A 25,389-nucleotide genomic window follows, 5' to 3' on the forward strand; every position below is an offset into this window, starting at 1 on the left:
CAATTCTAGTCACCCCTCTGGCCTGTGTCTTATATTCTTCATGCATCTTCTCTTCACCTGTCTCCTTATATCTCTTCCACAGCCTCTTTTTCGCATGCAATTCCTGCTTAATATTGTTTGTCATTCACTTTACTCCAAATTGTGTCCTCTTCTTCACTCATTCTATACAACTTACCATTGCTGCTAACAAATATTCTTTCACAATTTCCCACACACTAATGATATCCCAGCTTTCCAATTCCTCCCTCCATGAAACTTCTCCAAGTTGACGTTTTAGACTATTATAATCACCTGCCTTATAATTCCACATATGTTCCCTGCAGATATGCAGACATGCAGGAGTATCTCTTTGATACTCCTGCATGTCTATTCATTTTCCTAGTCAAAACCATATGATCACTTTCTCCAACTGGTGGGAGAGATGTCATCTCAGTTGTTATCAACTCTTCTGATGCTCTAACTAAATCCAAAACTCTTGAACCTCTTGTTCCCTCTATTACATGTTGCCTAAGACATTTGTCCCTCAATAATTCTAGAAATTACATTCCCTTATTGTTACATGCATTTTCCTCTCCCCAATTTATACTACTGTAGTTAAAATCTCCCATAACAATCTTCCAAACACTTTAGACAGTTGAGTTTGTCAAGGATTCCTCTTGCCAAACTCAGCTGTCTAAACATCTCCTGGTCACCACCCTCTGTGCTCCTGAGTCTGTAGCAACACCCCTCTAAATATCCTGTCTTGCCCACCTCTACTTCACACCATATGCTTTCAAAATTATTACTGTCACTGCCTTCCAAATCCTCCATTCTTAGAGGACATAGGTCGTCACTTATCATAAGTAGTACTCCACCACCACGCTTTACCTTTCTATTCTGCTGAAAAATGCTATACCCAGCGATTTCTATTCCTGTTATTATATCCTCTTCTGTCAACCATGTCTCAGCGATCCCAATAATCTTTGGCCAGGCTGATGCTATCAGCACCACCAATTCCTCTCCTTTATTCTGGATACTCCTGGCATTAGTATAAAGCATATAAATACCATTACAAGGACAAGCTCAGTTACATTTCACACAGTATGCTAAAGAGACAATGATTTGATCAACGTTTATTCTACTGGCATGACCTCTAGTTAAAATATAATCTAAAAAAAATATACAGATAAAATTTAAAAATTAATTAATTATTTAGAAACTACATCAAAGCTAAAATCTATTTAAGATAACATAGGAGAAACTTTCTTTCACATAGATAGTTTTTTTAAAGTAACAATGATGTCCTAAATCTGGATTATCTACAGTCCTGTTTACAGTTAACTCTTTGTGAGAAAGGTTCCGTGGGTAGAATATGTAGAGTATTCACTAGAGGTCATGCCAGTAGAATAACCGTTGATCAAATCATTGTCTCTTTAGCATACTGTGTGAAATGTAACTCAGCTTGTCCTTGTATATTTGTATATACTCCAGATGATGATCTTAATATGAAGGTCGAAATGTCAAAAATTAAAATAGTTATTTATTACATGGTTGTAAAGTCCATAATTTCTAAAATGAATGCTGATCACCTTGTAACACTAAAAGAAAGGATGGAAAATGAAAGAAAGGAAAAAGTAAGTAAACTGCTAACAAATGCGAGTTATAATAATTTTACGTCAGGAATTGGCTGAAAAAACCAAAATTGTTATGTTATTATCTGTCAGAAAGGAAAATGATTCACTGACCAAAAGTAACTTTACATCCATTCTCTTAATTATTTATTCAGTAACTATTTTAGTTTAGTTTTATTCTTGGCAGTTTGTATTTCAAATTTTGTTCATATTTTCAATAAAAGTGAGTTTCCTTGCAAGAATTTGTTCTTGAGTTTATCCTCATGAAATTTAAAATCATAATCACTAATATGAAGAAAAATATAGTTTTACGCTACAAAACTTCAGGTGTATCTCCAAAGAGTTCATCGAAAAACAGTTAATTGAAAGACAATTCATTGAATGAACAATTCATAGAATGACAATTCATCAAAAATGCAGTTCGTGGAAAAAACAATTCACCGGAAATTTTAACTTTTCGAAAATGTTATGATAAAAATGATCCAACTAAACCATGCTGAGTGAGATAGCAATGCTGCTTGGATTTGAAAAAAAAATGGAAGGAGGAGTGGAAGGAGGGCAAGATTGTGCCACTTCATACAGGAGGTGATCAAACTCAAGCATCGAACTATAGGCTATCTCTGTGTCAGGTGTTGTGGTTAAGTTGTTGGAGAAGCTTGTGAGAACTAGGATCCAGAGTTGGGTTGACTACAATGGTATCATTTTTGATGGACAGCATAGATTTGCTAAAGGGATATCATGTTTTAGTAATCTACTTACTTATTATAATAAAGTTCCTTGGACAGAGGAGAAGGATACACAGTAATATACTTGGATTTCGCAAAGGCTTTTGATAGAGTACCTCATGATAAGTTCACAGTCAAACTAGGGCAGATGGGGTTGGATATTAGATTAGTGCATTGGATTGGAGACTGGCTATCTGATAGGTATCAACAAGTTCTGTATGGGGGAGCAATATCAAGGAAAGGGAAAGTCTTACTAGAGTGCCACAGAGATCTGTTTTAGGGCCATTACTGTTTAACTTGTATATTAATGATATTGGTGAAGATTTGGATGAAGATATTCAGTTATTTGCAGATGATGCAAAGTTGGGACGAGCCATGAAGATTAGTGAAGATGTAGTGGCCTTACAAGAAGACTTGAATAAATTGAGTGATTGGGTATGGAAATGGGGATGTGAGTTCAATGTTGCAAAATGCAAGGTTTTAAATTTTGGAAAACAAAGATGGGGATACAGAATTTATGCTGGGTGAGGATATATTGTTGGAGGTGGAGGAAATAAGAGATCTGGGGGTAATAGTGGATAAGGATTTAAAATTTAGGGGACACATAGCCAAAATTGTGAAGACACACACACACACAAATGCTTCTGGGAATGATGCGGAGGACACTGACGTGTAGAAGTAGAGAGATTCTTGTTCCATTGTATAAGGCTTTGATTAGGCCACATGTGGACTATTATGTCCAGATTTGGTCACCTGGTTTTCAGAAGGATGAAGAGATGTTGGAAAGGATCCAAAGGCAACTGACTAAGGTCGTTTCTGACCTCTGGAATGTTGAGTATGAGGAGATTGAGAAGATGTAATTTGCAAAGTCTGGTGGACAGGAGGAAGAGGGGAGATATGATAGAGACCTACAAGTTAGTAAGGGGGTTGTTATAGGATCAATGTTGGAGTTGTTCTACAGAAAATAGTGGGAGATCAGGGGAGAACCAGAGGTCATCCCTGGAAACTGTATAAAGAGGGTGTGAGTAGGGAAGTGAGAGGCAGGTTTTTTTCGTGCAGAGTTGTAATGATTGGAATGCCTTGCCTGAAAGTGTGGTGTCTGCAAGGAGTTTGAGTGTTTTAGACACGGTATGATGAGCTGTGTGTGTGTGATAAAGGGACCTTCCAGATGAGTCTTTGACTCCATGAGATCTTGGGGATAATAATAATAATAATAATAAATGAAATCTGGGAACATTCTGTCAGAACTTAGTGGCAGTCAACATGTTAATTATTCTTGCACCTACAATATATTATTATTATTATACAGGTATAGTAATAATAAAAATAATGGTGTTTTCTGAAGACTCATTGTGGGAGATCCATTATTCACTCACTAGACATCATTCACACAATACTTATCATACTTCCTCTTAGACTCGTCCACTGACAAAGCACCCACAACCACATCTGGCAACCATTCACTACCCTCCAAGCAAAAAACCTGGTCCTAACAGCTTTGTTAACTGCACATTTACACAACTTTCACCGATGATCCCTTGTTCTCTCTCTCTTCTTGCAATGTACAGAAAAAAGTCGTCATTGTCAAATCCTATAAAATCCCTTTAATAACTTAAATGCTTTATCATGTCTCCTCTTTTCATCTATCAACTAATTTTTGAAGCCTACAGATATCTATTCAGATATCCATCAATCTACTCTAATTTTTAAAATAATTACTTCAGACATCAAGAATATCCTTATTTTCTGTTTTCCTATTTTTATCATATAGATTGTTCTTGTAGAACTCCTTCCTTCATTTTCACACTTTTCAATACTCTCCAGAGCATTTTTCCTGCATGATATTTATTATTATTATTACACCCTCCCTTCATGGAATTCAACAGCTTTTTTTTTCCATTGTTTTTTTTTTCATCATTTTTTAATTTAATGTTTTCATTTTCAAACAACATTTCTGGTAATCTGTTCCATTCACCTACTGTTCTCCCAAATCTACTCCTTACACCCTTCTTCACCACACTCTTACACAACTTCCAGGGATGGCATCTGTTATACTGTTTTTTTATAGAATATAGTTACCATATTTTTTGCCTTATGAGATGCACTGTTGTATTGGGCACATCACATTTTTCATGTTGAATTTTTTGAAAAAAAATTATTTGCAGTGTAAGACATAAGAATTATGCATCAAATTTTTCATGTAAATATTAATTTTTTATTTTAAATTTTAATACATGTATTATCTGTTTATCAGATAAAAAAACAATTATTCTTAAAAATCATCAAACATTAAAAATCTAACATATAATGCCTGGCAACAACACAAAAGCTTGGCATCTTTAACTTATATTATACCCAAGGTAAAAAACTTTCTACATCTATCTCTCATCCTGAGATTTTTATTTAATAAGGTCAAAGTACCTTATGGTAACTTATGTTGGTAAAATACTTATAAGCCCTGTATTACTCAACCTTGGTATTTCTAAGCCTGGCTCCCACTGATGAGACCTCAATAAAGGTTGAAACCGGTTTGGGTAGTGGCCCCTTGCCTTTAATGCATAGCATCATAAATCTCCTCAAGGAGATGGGCTTTGCATTAAGGGTAAATATTAAGAATAGTGATCAGAGCTTATTCCACCTTTACCATGAGTCGCCTAGACTTGTACTACTTTGTGGGTCACTTAAACTTGCACTATGTGCAGGCACAAACTTGACTTATTTGTCTGTTTGCTTACTTGGGAAATGGTGTAAAACCAGGTTTAAAATAGCTTGGCATCTTTAATATATATTATACCCAAGGTAAAAAACTTTCTGCATATATATATATATATATATATATATAATATAAACAAAATAAATTTTCTAAATTTCATTAATCTTCTTTTCAAATCTTTAATTGTTTGCATCTTCACTTTCAAAATTTTCTGAACTTGATTCTTCATCAGAACCTGAGTCATTGCTGTTCTGAAATAATTAGTCATCCTCTGTACCATCAAGAGAATTATTAATGCCACACTTTTGAAAAGATTTTATAATTTTTTCAGGTTTCACTTCATTCGATGAACTCTTTACCCATTCGCACACCTGCGAAATTGTGACCTTCTTTCTCCTACATGTCGATGTTTCCTCAAATGGTTTGTTTATTGATACATCTAAAGGTTGAAGCATGGAAGTGAGTCCTCCTAGGATTACAGCTATTTTTGTGTTCATTTTGTGAAGTTCATTCTTAACAGCTTTGGTTTTATGGCATCCAAAACTGATCCCATACTAGTAAAGCAAGTTTCTTATGTAAACTGCCAGGATGTCTGGACCAGACCACACCTTCTTAATCCATAACTTCATCTATCTATCCTTTTGGATGAATGTGAATGTAAACTCCTTTGAGAAGTTTTTCTTTGGAAATTGTTTTTCTTTTAAAAATTGAAAAGGTGGCAATTTTGTTCCATCCGCATAGCACAACAAAACAACAGTATAGTGGGATATTTCATGACCAGAAGTTTTAACAGTGATATTTTTTTTTACCTTTGCAGTCAATAGTCTTGTTTGAGGGCATATTAATTCAGAGACACTTCATTCATATTAGATGTGTATGAAAGTTCAAAATTGTCTTGTGTTTTAGCATATATGATGAATCTGTGAAACTCAGTTTTATTTTTGAATTCATCTGTTATTTTTTGTGATGTTTTTGTTTTTACATGCATAAATAACTAATTTCTCTTTATAAATCTGAAGCACCATGATGCCGATCCTGTAAAATCAATGATGTTTCTTTCTGATGCCAATAATTTTGTTCATTGAAAAATCATTTTTTGTAGATATGCAGCAACCCGATCTTCTTTGATCCATTATCCAAGTTTTTAAATCATTTTCAATTTTTGGCTATTTTGCTGGTTTTCTATTAAGATTGTGTTTTTTAAAATTTGCTTCTATTAATCAGTACAGTAATGAGGGTATGAAACGCCTGTGGCAAGTATATAACTTTCCCCCTTTTCTCTGTATCGCATGCTTAATCTCTTTATTCATCCATTTCACACCTACCTTATTTAACCTTCTCAACCTTGGAATATATTTAGACATTGCATCTACTAGATAGTTTTTGAAAATTACCCAAGCTGCATTGATCTCTTTTCCAGCTAACTCCTCATTTCATACTATACCCACAAGCTGTTTGCTGAGTTCTTCATACCCCCCCCCTGTACTTCTACATATACCCTTTTCTCACAGAGGTCCTCACACTGCTGGCAATCACACAGGTAATCACCTCATGGTCACTCTCACCAATTGGTAGATGATTTGACACCTCATTTATAATTACATCCTCTGATGAGATGACCAAATCCAAGACATCAATCCTCGTGTGCCCTCTGTTACATACTGTCTGAGGTAGTTATCCATCGAAAACTCAAGAAGAAACTCATTTTCTTTACTTCCAGTTGCTATCTCATCATTCCAGTCTATATTGCCATAATTAAAATCGCCCATAATGATCACCCTTCTCTTATTTTCTTGGCCAATTTGATTATACATTTCATTATCACCAGCATCCACATTACGTGGTCTATAAAAACATCCAACCAAGTATTTGATTCCATTCACTTCTATCTCACACCACACTGCCTCAAAACCACTGGCACTATTTCTCTCTTGCATCTCTACTTTGTATGGACATAACTCTTTCTCTATCATCAATTGCACTCCCCCCCTCCCTTTTTACTCTTTCTATCCTCACGAAACACATCATACCCTTCCATCTCTATTCCTGTCAGGATGTCGTCCTCATCTAACCATGTCTCACTTATTCCAACAATTTTTTAGTGAACAGACTCAATTAGTGCAACCATTTCATCTGCCTTGTTTCTTACACTTCTAGCATTTGTATACAAAGACAACAGCTTGTTCCTGGATCTACAGCTAGTTCCATTGATACCACTCATTCGATGTGATCTCTCTCCATGCTCGACTATCGACATTTCCCTTTCTGCTTATTCATTTTAGAAACCCTCTTCAATTCCAGCTGTTTCCTTTTGATCCCAGGTCATCTCATTCCCTTCCTGTCTACACACGCTCTCACCTCCTCTTGGAGCATCTGCCTTTTTCACGCTGTCTACCCCTGTCCACTCTGAGCCTCCCCGTTTCCTGTCTTACTCTCCTGCTCTTCCACATCACTTCCTGCTTGATTTGATTCATTCTCTCTACTCACTTCTCTACCTTCCAGCAGCAGTCTCTCCAAGCGACTCACACCATAACCACTCAAATGCAGTCCATCGCTCCCATTCAGTTCACTTCGATCTTCAAACTTATTCCACACATTAACAAACTGTATGCCCGTCTCCTCACATATTTCACCCAGTATATCATTCATAATCCTTGCTGTCTGCATCATCTCACCATAGTCATACCTAGGAACATGCTCACTACCCTTCCTATCACACTATCATTTTTTATCCTTCTAAACAGCCTCCTGATATCCATTCTGATGTGCTGTTTGTCCTTTGTCAAATCATTCGTACCTATCAAAACCATCAACTCCTTTGCTTGCTCCCTTCTGATATCCAATGCTCCAATCACTCTACTCATTTTACCACCTGGTTTACCACCTGGAAAACATACCTTGTGCATCCTATCATCCAGCACACTTTTAATAATGGAGTTATCATACAACGCCACTCGATCATCTTTCGTTAACTCTTTCATGTCATCATGATTTGTTTTAATAGTTTTTGCCCAAATTTTCTTAATTTCATTCTGCATCCATTTCATCTCTTGCCTCATTCAATCCAATTCAACTTCCGAATCTCGCGTCACATTCTCTCTATCATTGAATCTTTCTAATTTTCTAACTCTCGTCCCCTTTTCTCACTTTCACTCTCATTCATCCTTTTGTATTTCTGTACATTCGGTAGAACATGTGTTTAACGTTCACTATCATTCATTCTTTCGATTTTTCGATAACTGTATTCTTTGTATGGCTTTGTTCCTGAAGTTGTTTTACATTCTGCAGAGTGAAGGTTTTTAAGTAATGACATTAAGACATCAGGAATTATCATGACTGTTCCCTTTTTCTTGTAACATTGATATGATTTGAACTTTTTTTTTTCTTGTGATAAACCCACCATTAAAAGGTTATAAAAGTTTGAATTATTACTATGAACATAATCTGAGAATTATACTCTAAAGACCAAACATAGTATTTTTTTGAAACCAGTTTGTTCTTCTAATATTTGGAATGATTGTCTTATAATGGTTAATGAAAATCATGTATTAAAAGCATTCCTAAATACCCATGGCTCAGTGGAATATGAATCTGCTCAGGCAAAACTTTTAACTTGCATAATATTAGAAGATGACACAGCTAGTGGGATTGAATGTGAGGGGTATGGTGTGTTCAGGAGAGACAGGGAGAATAAAATGGGAGGAGTTGTGTTATTGATGATAGCACATGAGCTACAGCCAAGGAGAATAGAAGTGGAACTGCAGGATAGAGACAAGAGCACATTTGAGGCTATTTGGTGTGAGATTGAAATTAGCAGAACAAAATATACAGTTGGGTGCTGCTATAGACCAGGTGATGAAGTAGATGGTGGAGATAGTATGCATAAGCAAATAGAAGAAATGAGTGGAAAGAGGGTAATTATTATGGGAGATTTCAACTATGGTAACATTGTATGGAAGGAGGAGAGGACACACGGGATGAAGGAATTGGATTTTATGCAGTTATTAAGGGATAACTATCTGTGACAGCATGTAATGGATAATACTAGGACTCAGAGAGTCTTGACCTAGTAATTGCATCTGAGAATTTGGCTGTAATGAATATGACTAAGTTGCCACTAATTGGTGAGAGTGATCATGGGGTCTTGACTTTGCAGGTGGCTAAAGGTATGGAATTTACAATTAAGACAGGGTACATGTGGAATTATCGGGCTGGTAAGTATGACAAGCTTAGGAGATTGATTGGTACAGTGCCGTGGCATGTACAACTGCAAGGGCTAGAAGTTGACAGTGCATGGGAGGCAGTTAAAAAGTGTTTGCATGAAGCAATGGCTGACTGTATACCTAGAGTCCAAATAATAAATCAAGTAGGAGTTAAATGGATGAATAACACCATTAAGCTTGAGCTTCAAAAAAAGAAACAACTATGGAGGGGAATTTAAGAAGAAAGGTGACCGGCAGGCACATGAACAGTATAAAGTCCAGGCCAGAAGGGTAATGAGTGTGGTAAGAAGAGCAAAAAAGGATTACGAAAGTACATTGGCCATGCAGGCTAAAGACAATCCTGAACAGTTTTTTCGATATGCTGCAAGTAAAAGGAAAAATGTATATGGCAGAATGATTTTAAAGAATGCCGATGGTAGGGAGGTAACCGAATCAGTTGATATAGTTGAATTACTCAGCGAGCACTTTGCAAGAGTATATCATCCAGGTGGTGACATTGCAGAATTGAATGAACCAATAGATTATATGGGAATTGTGGTGAATGAGGTGGAAGTGAGTAGTCTATTGCGAAACCTCAATGTCAATTCATCGGTGGGATTGGATGGTATACCAGCTCATGTTGTACGTGAAGCGGCTAAAGAATTGTCAGTACCCTTGACCATTTTTTTTAATCTGAGTCTCGGGTCTGGGTTAGTCACGAGGGGGTAGAAACAGGGGAAAATGGTTCCACCGCATAAAGAAAGTTCCAAGACTACTGTTGTAAATTATTGATCCATTAGCATATCAGGAATCGTTGTTAAGGTCTTGGAGAAACTAGTCAAGAGAAGAATACAGCATTGGATAGATGAAAATGGGATACTGTATGGGGGTTAACATGGTTTTGTGAAGGGTAGATCATGCCTCAGTAACTTGCTCACGTTTTATAACACAGTGACTGCTGAATTGGATAAGGGTAATGGGTTTACAGTGATTCTACTGGACCTTGCCAATTGACAGGATACCACATGAAACTCTAATCAGTAAACTGGAGCAGATGGGGATGGATATAGGACTGGTGAGATGGATAGGAGGGTGGTTGATGGAGAGATACCAGAGAGTGGTTTATTCAGATGTGGAGTCCAAAAGATGGCTTGTAACTAGTGGTGTGCCGCAGGGTTCTGTTCTTGCATCACTACTTTTCAATTTGTTCATTAACGATATAGGAAAGGATCTGAGAGGAAGTGTTCACTTGTTTGCTGATGATGCAAAGTTGGGTAGAGCAATTGTGAGTGCACAGGATGTCCAAATTTTGCAGGATGATTTGGATAGTTTGGAGGACTGGGCTAGGGAAAATGGATGTCAATTTAATGCGGCAAAGTTTAAGGTTATGCATTTTGGAGTGAAAAGATTAGCAGCAGTATATCACATTGGTGGAACTGTACTCCAGGAGATTGATGAGGCCAGGGATTTGGGTGTGTTGGTGGATAGAGAGTTGAAGTTTAGGGGACACATTGCAAAAGTGGCTAAATCAGCTCATCAAATCACTTGGTTACTGAAAAATAGTTTAACTAGCAGAGACAAACAAGTTATTGTTCCTCTGTATCAAGCCCTAATAAGACCCCATCTGGACTACTGTGCCCAGATATGGGCACCAGGGTTTCTGCTTGATGAGGAGGAGGTGGAGAGGATCCAGAGACGAGTGACCAAGATGGTGGCAGGTCTGTGGAATGAACCTTATGAGAACAGATTGAAGATTTGTCGGTTGCAAAAATTGGTTGTCAGGCGGAAAAGGGGTGATATGATTGAGACATTCAAATTACTGAATGGTTTCTATAAGATCAATCCAGAAGATATTTTTGAGAATAGGACTGGTGGTGGGAGGACTGGGGACCATACATGGAAGCTGGGCAAGAATGTGGTTAACAAGGGTGTTAGAGCTAGGTTTTTTACTTGGAAAGTGGTAAATGAGTGAAATAAGCTGCCAGAGTCTGCTGTGGGTGCTATGACTGTGAATGAGTTCAAGGCAAGGTATGATAGATACTGTGTGAATGTCGAATAGTTGTTCTTGACTTGATGTTAGGGCTTCCCTCGATGAGTCTGTCGACTCCTTGGAGTCACCCGAAATAATAATAATAATAATATCATCACATCTTTAGCTCTGTACCAATGAGACCTCAGAAATTGGTCTAGAGGGTTATTACCTTCACTAAAATGCGAGATTATATATATACTTCCTAGATCCTTAGAAGTGCACTTTACTTTATAAGATACTTAAAGTGACTTGCAGTGAGGGCAGCAAATTGATTGACATATGCAAAGCAAGGCATGTTTCACGTTTAATGATTCTAAGCAGGAAACATCTTCATGCCTTGCTTTCCAGGAGAAAAATGAGATTGGCCAACTCACCTTCGCTTGAAAAAACCCATATAAGATTCCTCTTGTCATGATGAAAATTGAACTCAGGTCCTTTCCAATCACAGGGCACAATGTATTATCATTCTTCCAATTTGCACTACAGAGGCACTTACAAATAAGAATATAATTTTTTATCAGCATTTAGAATTTGCCCCAGTATGATATACTTTGATTTCAATAAAAAAAAAAAAATTGCTATGGTTAATAAATCTTATATTTCACACAACTTGAAATTCTATATGTTTGCTCATAATGAAGAGTTTCTTATCAGTAATCATAAAATTTTAATATTTGTTAAATTGTTGTTATTTTATTATTAATATCAGAATCAATATAAAATAATTTACTTTTTACTTTTTATTTTTTATTTTCAGGCTCTGAAAATAGACAGCAATAACAAACAAGCAGACTTCACTTTGATTTATGAAGAAGTGAAAACGCTGAAGGAAACATCAGCATCTGAGGTCCTACAGGAATCTTATTCTCAATTAGTAGAACTGTATCAGTCAGTTGAAGATTTATTGTCTAGAAAACAGAAGGCACTTCAAAAACTATTAGACTTTTCTGCTTGGCAAAGAGATATTATTGAACAATTGAAGCTATTATTACAGCAGGTTGAAGGTAAAAAGCCAACACATGAATACCTAATAACTGCAAAATCAGAAGTGACAAAATTACAGAAAGAAGTTGAGAAAAAAACTACTGAAGTATCTGAACTTGATGAACTTGCTAGTCGAGCAGGGCAAATACTGAGAGAAAGAAATTCATCTTTACCTATAACAATTGCTGGTCAATTGCAGGAGATTAAAGAATTATTAGATAAAGTGCTATCCGTCATTGATAAGAGAGAAGAAAACTTGAACCAAATAAGTAGTCAATGGAAAGATTTTAATCAGATATTTCATACTACAAACCAATGGCTCCAGTCTATTGAAAAACGATTACTTGAATTGAAACCAAGTCCAGGAACTCTGGAAGGTCTTAGTAGCATGCTCTGTGCTATTCAGGTAAGGTGAAGTTTTCTCTATAGTTTTTCTTCTATTTTCTAAGTGAGCTATATCATTTCACTTAGATCTTGGCCTTCCTCTGGGTCTTTGTTGTTGTTTTAATTTTTTCTTCAAATACTTGTTTTACTATGTCATCCCATTATACTTAATTGGCCATATTATCTCAGATTTACTGTTTATGCATTCTTGAACAGCTAAAATGACTTGTTAATTTCATTATGGACCTTCATGGAGTGAAAAAATTCCTTTGCAATATGCAATACACTTTACTTTCAAAAAAAAAAAAAAATCTATTCATTCCTTCTTTCTTTCTTTCTTTTTTCAGGACACTTTTCTACAACTTTCAGGCACAAAATGGGTAACTTCTTATTCAGACATGATTGTTACTCTTTTCTTTGCATTTATATGGTAAGTCTTTCTTGGGAACTTATTAAGTCTCCATTTCATCACCACACTTATTATTTACCAAGTCTGTAGCCTGATAAATATCTCTTACAGGTACATGATCACTATCTTATCAGAACTTGTTTAACATCCTTCTCATTATTGTAGCTGTGCACTGAATGATTTTTAAATTTTATGATGCCTCATCATCTTCAATTCTCATCTATTATCTTATCCTCCTAATCTCTTGCTTCTTTTACCTGAAATACAATTCCATCAGTATATGCAGAACATTCCCTGTACTCTAGAATAAACTTTTTTCTTTTGAACATAGAAATCATATTTCCATTCATCTACCTACGGCACCAATTTCTTCAAATCTTCTTGAAAAGATATCACGTCAGAATTATATTTGTAGTTTTTCCCAGCTTTGCATTATCTACAAAACTGAATATATCTTTCTCTCTTCAGACTATATCTGCAACATAAAAATTATATATACACTGCTTAAAAATAAGTCAATGGACACCATAGTGTGAGGAACTAAAAGCCATGGCACCCACCTTAATAAGATGTATGATAGGATATCCTTTCACTGCAATGACTGCAACAGTCCCACAGGGCATACCTACAAGTATATGATAGCAATCAATGAGAATTTTGAACCATTCTTCCTGTAGGCATGTAATGAGGTGATGGAGTGTTGTGGGGAAGATGTCCCTTGACCTCACTCAGTGCTCCAGTTCATCCCACAGATGTTCAATAAGGTTGAGATCAGTGCTCTGTGGAGGCAAGTCAAGTGTAGTGACATTCATGCCCACAAGCCATGCAGATACAGCAGCAGCTCTACGACATGGTGCATTGTCTTGCTGAAAGAGACAATGGTAGGTTCTATAGAAACACTACAAAGTAGGAAGCATCAGGTACCTCTCGGAGTTCAGTGTTCATGGCTGCACAAACAGAGGTCCAAAGCCAAACCAGAAAAACAGGACCATGCCATCACACCATTACCTCTGAATTTCATAGTTGTGGTTACATACTCAGGTATGAGACATTCACTTTGCATCCACCACACCCACATCCACACCCATCCATCTGCGCAGTAGAAAGTATAGCATGATTCGTTGCTTCATAACATAGCTTTTCAAGCTTCCACATCATACTTTACATGCTCTTTGTACAACTGAAGATGATGCTGCATGTTGGTTCAGGTAATGTGGGGGCTTGCATATATTGTGGTCTTACCATAGAAACCCATGTTGTGAGCCTTGGTTGTAAATGTTTTTGTGCAGATTTGTGTTCCAGTTGATGCCCAGAACTCCACATTCAATGCATTTGCTAACAAATGGTAATTTTTACATATTTTCCTTTTTAGCACCCTACTGTAATGTTCGGTGAGCATGGTGGGTCATACACTACAGGTAACACTTGCAGTTGATTCCTTGCACTTTCATCTCAGTATAGTATCACTGATTGTTGACCTGGGATCACCCAATTTGTGAACAATTTCCTGAACAATGCCTACAACATGGCATTCTGTCACAACAAATCTTTCAAACTCTATCGTTTCCCTTCTCACAGCATTTCACTTGCACACAAGTTGCACTGACTTGGGAGCATCATATTCCTTCTTTATAGTGGCTACAAACCCATGACGTGTTACATGGCACAATGCACCTTGTCCTGGGAGTGTCCGTTGACTTCTTTCCAAGCATTATATTACATTCAGATTTTATACCCTCTCTCCTCAGAGATATTGCTTCTTCCATATCTGATTTTTAATGTTCTGAGATATAATAAGTAGCATTCTCTTTATCCTTCAGAGCAACTCTATCTTTTCTGACAATTCAGACTTTACAATGCAGAAAGCATTCCACCTCCATGCTGACCCATAGACTCATTTTCATCTCACACTCTCACATTGAATTTTAACAAAATTCTATCATGAACACCTTGCTCCAAGTCATCCCAAAGTTCTCAGTTTGGTTGAGATCGGGTGACTTTGCAAGTCAGTGAAGTAAGCTAATCAGAACTCTTTCTAAATGATATGGCTTTGTGGCATAGTACATCTTGCTGCAGGACTGGATATTATATCACTGCATATGTTTAGAGAATGATAAAGCAGTTCATGTCCTTGACTTGGTTGTTTAATGAAAGAACTCTCATTAAACAACCCTGAAAGTAGAAAGGCAAAATAATGCTATTTTGCAAGATGCTAAGGCAGATGTTTTTGGATTATAGACCAGTTTGTGCATCTGCAGTTGTGATTAAAGTAACAAAGAGATTGGTTAGGACTATAATACAGAACTGAGTTGATATAATAACATATAGAATAGGATTCTGTATGTTATTTATCATGAGTTTAGAAAAGCCATGCTGACTTTCATGATCTGTCATAGAGGACCACCAGAGTACTATATGTAGTTGTATTTATGACAATCATAAAACATGTTGGATTAAGATGAATTATATATGGTGATAATTTTTGATTTTGCAAATGCATTTGACAGATTTTCACATGACAAGGTTCTCTTTGAGATGAGAAATATGGGAAAGTATAATAGAGTTTTGCATAGTTTTGCTTATTTCTTGCTGAAATATGGTCAACTCCACAATTTTTATTCTTTATATAGTCCGAACTGGCACATATCCTATGAAAATGAAAGTGAGTTTCTTGATCTCTTTTGGAGGTGATTCACATAAAGGTTACAAAACAGTAACATTACAAAAATTGCAGCAATAAAGAAACAAACACGAGCAGTGAAGAAGGTTTTAACTTGGAGATCAAGTTTTTCTCCTGGACTTTTTATAGTGGATATGCTCCAACGATTGTTACATATATTTGCCTCAAAATATTAAAGGTTTATGTATTAGATTAAACGAGAAGAAGGAACATGTTACACTGTGTGAGAGGTGCAATGAAAGGTTAGGGCATTCCAAAAATGAGAATGGTGTCACCAGTATTAATCAGAAAAGGGATGGAAATGCTAGTTATGATAGTAATAGAAGTGATGTGGAAAGGCTTAGGCAAGAGTTAATGAAAATATTAAAGAGTGAGATGAAATGTATGGAGGAGAAAATTGACATTTAAAGAAGAGAATAACTGATGTAAATGAGGAGGAGGTTAATAGGAAGAAACAAATATCTGAAGATGTAAATGACAAGGTTAATGGGAAGAAGGAAGTATCTAAATGTGATAAGGAGACTTTGTAGATTCAATCATTAAAGGTGTGGTAAATATTAAACTCCATAAGACATATTTTCCAGGTGGTACAATGAAATGAATATCTGATACTTTACCTGGATGGAAGGAATAGGCATCAGAATTTGTGGTAGTGGTGACACAAACATCTTTGATAGTGAGACAAAGAATGTGGAAAGGGATTTCTAGAATTTGTTGCAGGAGGCAAAGGATCATAGTGTCATTGGGAAAGTGGTTAGTTTGTTGCCCAGATATGGAGAACAGTGATACTGAATGACAAGATGACAGAATTGTGTCAGGCAAAGAGTGTTCAATTTATAAATATGTGGAGTGAATTTGAAGGGAAGTTAGAAAAGTTTAAAGCTAATGGGTTGCATTTGAATGTGTTTAGTGTTGGACATTTGGGGAGATTGTTGTTTGCTAAGAATACACAGGGATCATAAGAAATGAACATTGCTAAGGGTCAGAAAGACAGGTTGAGAAGTGCGTTGTGTGAGGACAGAAAAAAAAATGGATACAAAAGGTGAGGAAGTGATTATAAGCAAGGCAGAGTGATGCAGTGCAAAAAGGTGGGGTAATAAAGATATGAATGAAATCAGGATCAGAGAAACAGGGATGGACAGATTGAAGATAGAGGTGTACTAAAGCAGAGACAGCTCGGAGTGATGGTGTTGGTAGGTGGTCTCAAATAATGGAGAATTGTTATATTTGGAAGATATGAATGAAATCAGGATCAGAGAAACAGGGATGGACAGATTGAAGATGTGTACTACAGCAAAGACAGCTCGGAGTGATGGTATTGGTGGATGGTCTCAAATAATGGAGAATTGTTATGTCTGTAAGGAGTATCAGAAATGAAAGGGGTAAGTTTGTGGCATTGATCGAGTCAGTATGCTCAAAGATAATTGATATAAGAGAAACAGAGTTGTCGGAGGAAGATTTATTGTCTGCACTATAAATGGTAGATTGTAGAATTTTCTGAAACGATAGGAAGGTGAAGAGTGGAGGGGAGGGGGGGGATACTGTTAATGAATGTTAGTACTGTTAATGTTAAGAAATTGTGTCCTTCAAGAGTGGAAGTGAAAAATAGTAGTATGTGTGAAGAATTTGAAACTATTTGATGTGATGTTGAGATCAATAGATAGTATATCTAATAGGATGTTGTTATAGGGAATGGGAAATGTGAAGAACACTGATTATGAAGTGTTTAGACAAATTAGTTGGGGCAAGTAAAACGAAGCCGATCCTAATGAGAGATTTTAATTATAGGATTGTGGATTGGAAAGAAGACAGTGTATGGTAAGAAGGATAGTGAATTTGTTGAGTTTCTGAGGGAGAACTATCTTAAGCAACTTGTGATAGAAGCAACAGGAAATTTTCGGATATTGGATTTGGTGATATCCTCACAGTATGTGGCTATGAATAAAGTATCAAAACTGTCACTTATTGGTGAGAGTGAACATAAAATTGGTTGGAAGTGGTCAAACAGGAAAACTTTGTTATCAAGAAGGTATATATGTAGAACTTGATGGTTCTACATATACCTTCAGGTGATTATGAGAAGTTCTGTAGTCAGCTAGCACAAAATATTGGGTTAATGAGTTGTGCAGAAAAGTTGTTGACAGTGCATAGGAAATTATAAGGTACCAAGAGTTAAGTAAATAAATAGAAGAGAGAGAGAGAGAGAGAGGAATGGATGAAATAAAGCATGCAGTGTTACAAAAGAAGTTGTTATGCAGGAAAGATAGTTTGCAGTGAACAGATGCATGAAGAATATAAACTGCAGACCAGAAGAGTGACAAGCATGGTTAAAAAAGAAAGAGTAGAATATGAGAAGAGATTGGCTAGTCAGGTCAAAGATAATCCAAGGGAATTTTTTTACTATGTGGCAAGCAAGAGGAAAAATAATTATGGCAGGTAGACATTGGTAGATAGCTATGGTAGTAGAGTAACCATAGCAAATGATGTAGTGGAATTATTTAATGAACACTTCCTCTATATATATTATACTAGTGTTAATGATGCTGTACATACTAGTGTTAATGATGCTGTGTGGGAATGAATGACATATTGCCATGTATTTTTAAAGAATGTGCAAAAGAGTTAGCCATGCCCTTGACCTGGTTATTTAATGAAAGTCTTGAAGTAGGGATGGTTCCTAAGCAGTGGAAAGAATGCCAAATATTACCTCTCCGCAAGCATGGTCCTAGGACAAATGTTTCCAATTATAGACTGGTCTGTATGTTTGCAGTTGTGATCAAAATGTTGGAGAGATTGGTTAGGAATAGAATACAGGATTGAGTTGATGGATATAAGATTCTCTATGATGGTCAGCATGGGTTTGTGAAGGGCAGGTCTTGTTTTATCAATCTGCTTACATTTTATGATAAGGTGACAAATACGTTGCATAAGAGAGATTCACATACAGTGATTTTCTTGGACTTTGTAAAGGCATATGCTAGATTACCTTATGATGGATTGGTGTATAAGCTGCAGAAGATGGGATTGGATAACAGATTGATTAGATGGATTGAAGATTGGCATTCTGAAAAATACCAGCAAGTTTTGTGTGTGATGGAGCAGTGTCTCAGAAAAGGAAGGTGACTAGTGGTGTGCCTCAGGGTTCTGTTCTTGGACCTCTATTTTTAACTTATTTGTTAATGTATATCATGTGGATTGATTATCTGATGTACAGAAGAACACATTTAAAGGAGGTGAGGAACTGTGGGGTAATTCCTGGAGACCATGTCACTTCACAATATTGACTACTTTGCATGGACTTGTATCTCAAAAGAGTGAAAATGACAAGAACACAAGGAGTGCACAGGATAAAGTGGTTTTAACTAAAGAAGGAAGCAGTGAAGAAAATATTTAAAGAGATGGTACTTAAGGAAATAAAAAAAGATTTCAATAATGTCCAGAATGGTGGCAACAATGCAGACAATCAGGAAATGTGGCAAGGAGATACTGGAAGAAACATCAGGCAAGATAAGAGAAAACAAAAAGCTGATGGTGGGAAGAAACTGTCAAGCAGTGATACAAAGGAAGAAAGCAGCAAAAAAAGTTTGGAATGCCTCCCAGAGGGATGAAGATTGTGAACTCTTTAGAGAAAAGAAGAAAGAAGTAACAAAAAAGCAGTGGCACAAGCAAAAGCAAAAGGCATATAAAAATTTGTGTGATAAATTAGAAACAACTAAAGGACAGAAGAAGGTTTACAGGTTGGCAAAATATCAGAGTAAAGCAATGAAAGATATCTCCAAAGTGAAGCAGATTAAGGGAGCAGATGGAATTATAATAAGAAAATTAGAAGGTATTCAAGATCAGGTGGAAAGAATATTTTGAGAAGTTGAATGAGGAAAAGGGAAGGTTGTCTGAGGAAGAGGGACAACCAAATGAAGGAATGACTAGGGGAAGTGGTGAGAGTGATGGCCAAAATGAATAGTAGAAAGGCCACAAGACTAGATGAAATCCTGGTGGAGGTCTGAAAAGTGTTAGGAGATAAAGGCATTGAATTAAAATGGAATCTGTTGAAGGAGATCTATAGTCAAGAGGTAATACCTGAGGAATGGCGACAGGGTGTGGTGGTACCTATATATATATAAGGGAAAGGGAGATATACAGAACTGGAGTAATTATAGAGGAATTGAATGTATGTCTTATATGATGAAGTTATTGGAAAGAATCATAGATGAAAGGTTGAGAGAAGAAGTTAATACTGCAAAAGAACAGTTTGGTTTTATGCATCAAAGAGGAACTATGGATGCGGTATTTATTCTGAGGCAGATGATCGAAAAATACACGTAAGAACAAAGGCCACTACATTACATGTCGTTTTTATAGATCTAGAGAAGGCATATGATACAGCTCTCAAAAAAGAGATATGGAGGAGTTTAATAGAAAATAAACTACCAGAAAAATATGTTAGACTGCTACAGGAAATACAGATATGTGCAAGCAACAGTTAAGAAACTTAAAACTCTCTGTTATTCCCAAACAGCTGCTTGGGAATAGCAGAGAGTTTTAAGATAACAGTTGATTTACATCAGGAATCAGCACTCGGTCCTTTTCTCTTTAATGCAGTAATAGATATTTTGACAGAGCAAGTGAGAGAGAGAGAGAGAGCCCCCTTGGAATATTTTATATGCAGACGATATTGTACTGTGTGGGAAACAAGAGAAGTGCAACAACAGCTGATAAAATGGAAAAGAGTATTAGAAGAAGGAGGACTGAGAGTTAGCAGAAGAAAAACTTAATATCTACAAAATATCAACACTGAGGAACATGTAATAGTGCTGAATGGAGAGGTTATTAAGAAAGTAGATAAATTCAAATATCTGGGTTCAGTAGTGGATAGTAAAGATGAAGTGGAGGGAAGAATTGGAAAGAAATGTCAGGAATTTTGCGTGATAGAAAAGTTCCAGTGAAATTAAAAGGAAAAATATACAGAATAGTAGTGAGACCTACAATGTTTTATGGATTGGAGACACTGCCTATGAAGAAGTCCAATGAAAGCAAGATTAGTATTACAGAAATGAGGATGCTTCGATGGCTGTGTGTGTGGGGGGGGGGCAACAAGGAAAGATCAGGTGAGGAATGAACACATCAGAGGTAGTGACTGCAATTACAAACAAAATACAAGAAGCACGATTAAGATGGTATAGACATGTAATCAGGCAAAATTAAAAATATGATGGACAAAGTATCATGATGATGATAATGTAAATACAAGAATGAGGAAGAAGAAGAAGAGGCAGAAAGATAATGTGGAGGAAGATCTGAAGGAGAAAAATCTGGACAAAGATCTGAAGAAGAAAAATCTGGACAAAGATCTGAAGAAGAAAAATCTGGACAAAGATGCAATCTGTAATGGAAACTAGTGGAGAAGACTCATCAGAAACAGCGACCTGATATAGAAATTAGAGCATCTGAAGAAAGAAGAATATCATGTGGATTGGCTGGGGATCTTCAAATATTTTCTTATGATGCAAAGTTAGGTAGAATTATCAGGAAGATTTGAATAGACATTTAGCTTCAACAGATGAGTGGGGGAGTTCTAGTGTTAATATTAATAAATGCAATATGTTACACTATGGGCTACAGAGATACTTCTTCCTTTTTGTTTTCCTTTTTCCCCTCTTTTACCTTGTAGTGTTGAGGGTTTTCTATTCATTTAACCGCAACCACACACTTTGCCTGTTTGCAGGATGAAAACTCCCAGATAAACTGGGGAGAAAAACCCTGCCACACCCAAGACCAGCTAACTTGGCTATGTCTGAGAAAGATATTAAACTCCTCACATTAGCAACAGGAATCGAACCCAGGACACTCCTTTCCCAGACACATGGTTGTGAAGTGCATAGCCACTTGGCTAATTGTGAAGACTGGTACAGAGATATAAGAGATATAATATACTTCAAGAAGTTGATGGAATTCAGTATCTTGGGATGATGGTAGACAGTCGACTAAAGTTCCAAGGATACATTGCAAGTGTTGTGAAGAGGGCACATCATATTGTTGCTATGATAAAAAGTATATTGGCATGTACGGATAAGGAAGTGGTGGTGTCTCTGTATAAGTGATTGGTCCAACCATACATGGACTGTTGTGCTCATATTTGGTCGCCAGATTAATACAGAAGGAATTATAAAGAGTGTGGACATTAAGATTGGAAGAATGAGAGGTCATCCCTGGAATTTGTATAAAGATGTGGTGAAGAAGGTTATGAGGAATAGAATTTTTATATGGAGTATTGTTGTTGAGCGAAATACATTGCTGAAGTGCACTATCAATACAGGGTGTGTAAATAATTTCAAAGTTCATTATGATAGACACATTACTGGTTAATCGGACCTACCACGATGACTGTTGACTCCATGAGTGTTACTGTACTACTGCGCTTATTGATTTGTTGTTAACAGTACTACTACTATTACTAATAATAATAATTTCCTAAGTATGACAGTGGTGAGATGAGGTGGAGAGCAAGGATTATGAATGATACGTTAGCAGAAATGTGTGAGGAGAAAGGAGTGCAGTTTGTTAATGTGTGGAATGAGTTTGAAGGACAAAGTGATCTGTATGAGTGATGGACTGCATTTGAGTGGTTTTGGTGTGAATCGCTTGGAGAGAAATGGAAGGTAGAGAAGTGAGTACAGAGAATGAAACTGATCAAGAGGGAAGTGATGGGAAGAGCAGGAGAGATTGAAGAGGTGAGTGGCATGAGTATAGAGAATGAGAGAACGGGTGTGCAAGATGGACAGAGAAACGGGGAGGTTCAGGGTGGAAATGGGGAACAAAGCATTTGAAAGGTGGATGCTCCAAGAGGATGCGAATGCATATGTAGACAGGAAAGGAAGGGAATGACCTGGGATCAAGAGGAAACAGTTGGATTTGAAGAGGGTTCTAAAATGAATAAGCAGAAAGGGAAATGGCCCCAGTTGGGCATAGAGAAATCATGTCGAATGAATGGTATCAGTGAAACTAGCTATAGATCCAGGAATAAGCTGCTGTGTTTGTATGCAAATGCTAGAAGTGTAAGAAACAAGGAAAAGAAATTATTGCATTGATTGAGTCGGTTCACCCAAAAATTGATGGAATAAATGAGACATGGTTGGATGAGGATGACATCCTGACAGGAATAGAGATGGAAGGATATGATATGTTTCATGAGGATAGAAAGGGTAAAAAGAGAGGGGGGGGGAGTGCTATTAATGATAAAGAAAAAGGTAATGTGGATGGTAGTAACCATGAAATGTATAATCAAATTAGCCAAGCAAATAAAAAAAGTGTGATCATTATGGGGGATTTTAATTATGGTAATATAGACCAGGATGATGAGATGCTCATTTTCTTTACTCATCAACTGGGAGTAATGAAAATGAGTTTCTTGAGTTTTTGAGGGACAACTACCTCAGACGGTATGTAACTGAGGGCACACAAGGATTGAGGGTCTTGGATTTGGTCATCTCATCAGATGATGTAATTATAAATGAGGTGTCCAATCACCCTCCAATTGGTGAGTGTGACCATAAAATGATTACCTGGGTGGTTTCCAGCAGTGTGAGGACCTCTGTGAGAAAAGATGTGGAACTACAAGGAGGGTGATTATGAAGAGCTCAGGAGACAGCTTGCAGGTATAGCATGGAATGTGGAGTTAGCTGGAAAAGAGATCAATGCAGCTTGGGGGATTTTTAAAAACTATCTAGCAGATGCAATGTCTAAATGTATTTCAAGGGTGAGAAGGTTAAATAAGGTAGGTGTGAGATGGATGAATAAAGAGATTAAGCATGCGATACAGAGAAAAAGGGCATTATGGAGGCAGCATAAAAGAAGTTGAAATAACCAATTCCATTAGGATTACAAAGAGCAGGCAATGCAGGTGACTTGGTTGGCAAGGGTAGTAAACGTGAGGTATGAGCAACAGTTAGCAATTAAGGCCAAACAGAACCACCTTTGCTACGAGTTGCCCGGTGTTGTACTACCTTACCCCAGTCCTGAAGATATTTTCAGGCGCAAACTTTGTTTGCTCACATTTGGATAAAGGATTAAACTAAATTTATTATAGCCAAACAGAATCCTAGGGTGTTCTTTCAATATGTAGCCTGCAAAAAAAAGAATGATAATGGAAGGATGACATTGATTGGAGAATATGGTATAAGGACAATTGATGCAGAATATATAGTGGAGATTCTTAATGATCAGTTCATAAGTGTCTTTCATTCTTGTGAATGTGACTTCATGGACTGTTAATAAGGCTGTGGGACTTGATAATATATCACTGCATATTCTGAAAGAATGTGCCAGGGACTTGATTCTGCCTTGACATATCTTTTTAATATGAGTCTTGCACTGGGTCAAGTTCCAAAGGAGTGGAAAGAGGGCAAGATTGTGCTGCTTCATAAGGGAGGTGATAGAACTCAAGCATCCAATTATAGGCTTATCTGTGTGTCAGGTGTTGTGGTTAAGTTGTTGGAGAAGCTTGTGAGAACTAAGATCCAGAATTAGATTGACAACAATGGTATTATCATGGATTTGCTAAAGGGAGGTCATGTTTTAGTAATCTATTTACTTATTACAATAAGGAATGGACAGAGGAAAAGGATACACAGTAATATACTTAGATTTTGCAAAGTCTTTTGATAGATTACCGCATGATAAGTTGATAGTTAAAACTAGAACTGATGGGGTTGGATATTAGATTGGTTCATTGGATCGGAGACTGGCTGTCTGATAGATATCAGCAAGTTGTATATGGAGGAGCATTAAAGTCATTAGTGGTGTATCTCAAGGGTCTGTTTTAGGGCCATTACTCTTTAACTTGTATGTTAATGATATTGGCAAAGATTTGGATGGAGATATTTAGTTGTTTGCAAATAATGCAAAGTTGGGACGAACCATGAAGAGTAGAGAAGATGTTGTGTCCTTACAAGAAGACTTGAATAAATTGAGTGATTGGGCACAGGGATGGGGATGTGAGTTCAATATTGCAAAATGTAAGGTTTTAAAATTTGGAAAACAAAAATGGGATGCAGAATTTATGATTGGTGAGGATATATTATCGGAGGAGGAGGAGGAGGAAATAAGAGATCGGTGGGTGATAGTAGATAAGGATCTGAAATTTAGGGGACACATTGCCAAAATTATGAAGACAACACAAAGACTTCTGGTAATGATGTAGAGTACACTCACTTGTAGAAGTAGGGAGATTTTTGTTCCATTGTATAAGGCTTTGATCAGGCCACACATAGGCTAATATGCACAGATTTGGTCACCTGGTTTTCAAAAGGATCTAGAGGAGACTGACTAAGGCAATTTATGACCTCTGAAATGTCGAACATGAGGAAAGGTTGAGAAGATGCAATTTACAGAATCTAGTGAATAGGAGAAGGTGGGGAGATATGATAGAGACCTACAAGTTAGTAAGGGATTGTTATAGGATCAGTGTTGGAGAGGTTCTAAGAAAACAGTGTGAAAACCAGGGTTAGGTTCTCCCACTGTTTTATCTTAAAATAGGGTTATCTTAAAATATTAAAATAGGGTTATTTTCAGCATCCTTGGAAGCTGTATGAGGAATGTGTGAGCAGGGGAGTCAGAAGCAGGTTTTTTTCATGCAAAGTTGTGAATGATTGGAA

The 25,389-nt window shown here is 36.8% G+C and overlaps 1 protein-coding gene across 1 annotated transcript in view; it reads left to right on the top strand.

Annotated features, from left to right (window-relative positions):
- Window positions 1-25,389, top strand: part of LOC150102416 (muscle-specific protein 300 kDa-like) — a 1,203,500-nt gene that overhangs the window by 6,263 nt on the left and 1,171,848 nt on the right. The window contains exon 2 of the mRNA XM_090399574.1: window positions 12,040-12,672. Coding sequence (XP_090255700.1) covers window positions 12,655-12,672 — 18 coding nt within the window. The 5' untranslated portion in view covers window positions 12,040-12,654. The remainder of the gene's footprint in view (window positions 1-12,039; window positions 12,673-25,389) is intronic.

The sequence above is a fragment of the Typopeltis vanoorti genome, chromosome 10 (assembly GCF_054136105.1).
Source record: "Typopeltis vanoorti isolate ZY-2024b chromosome 10, IOZ_Tvanoo_1.0, whole genome shotgun sequence".
Lineage (NCBI taxonomy): Eukaryota > Metazoa > Arthropoda > Arachnida > Uropygi > Thelyphonidae > Typopeltis > Typopeltis vanoorti.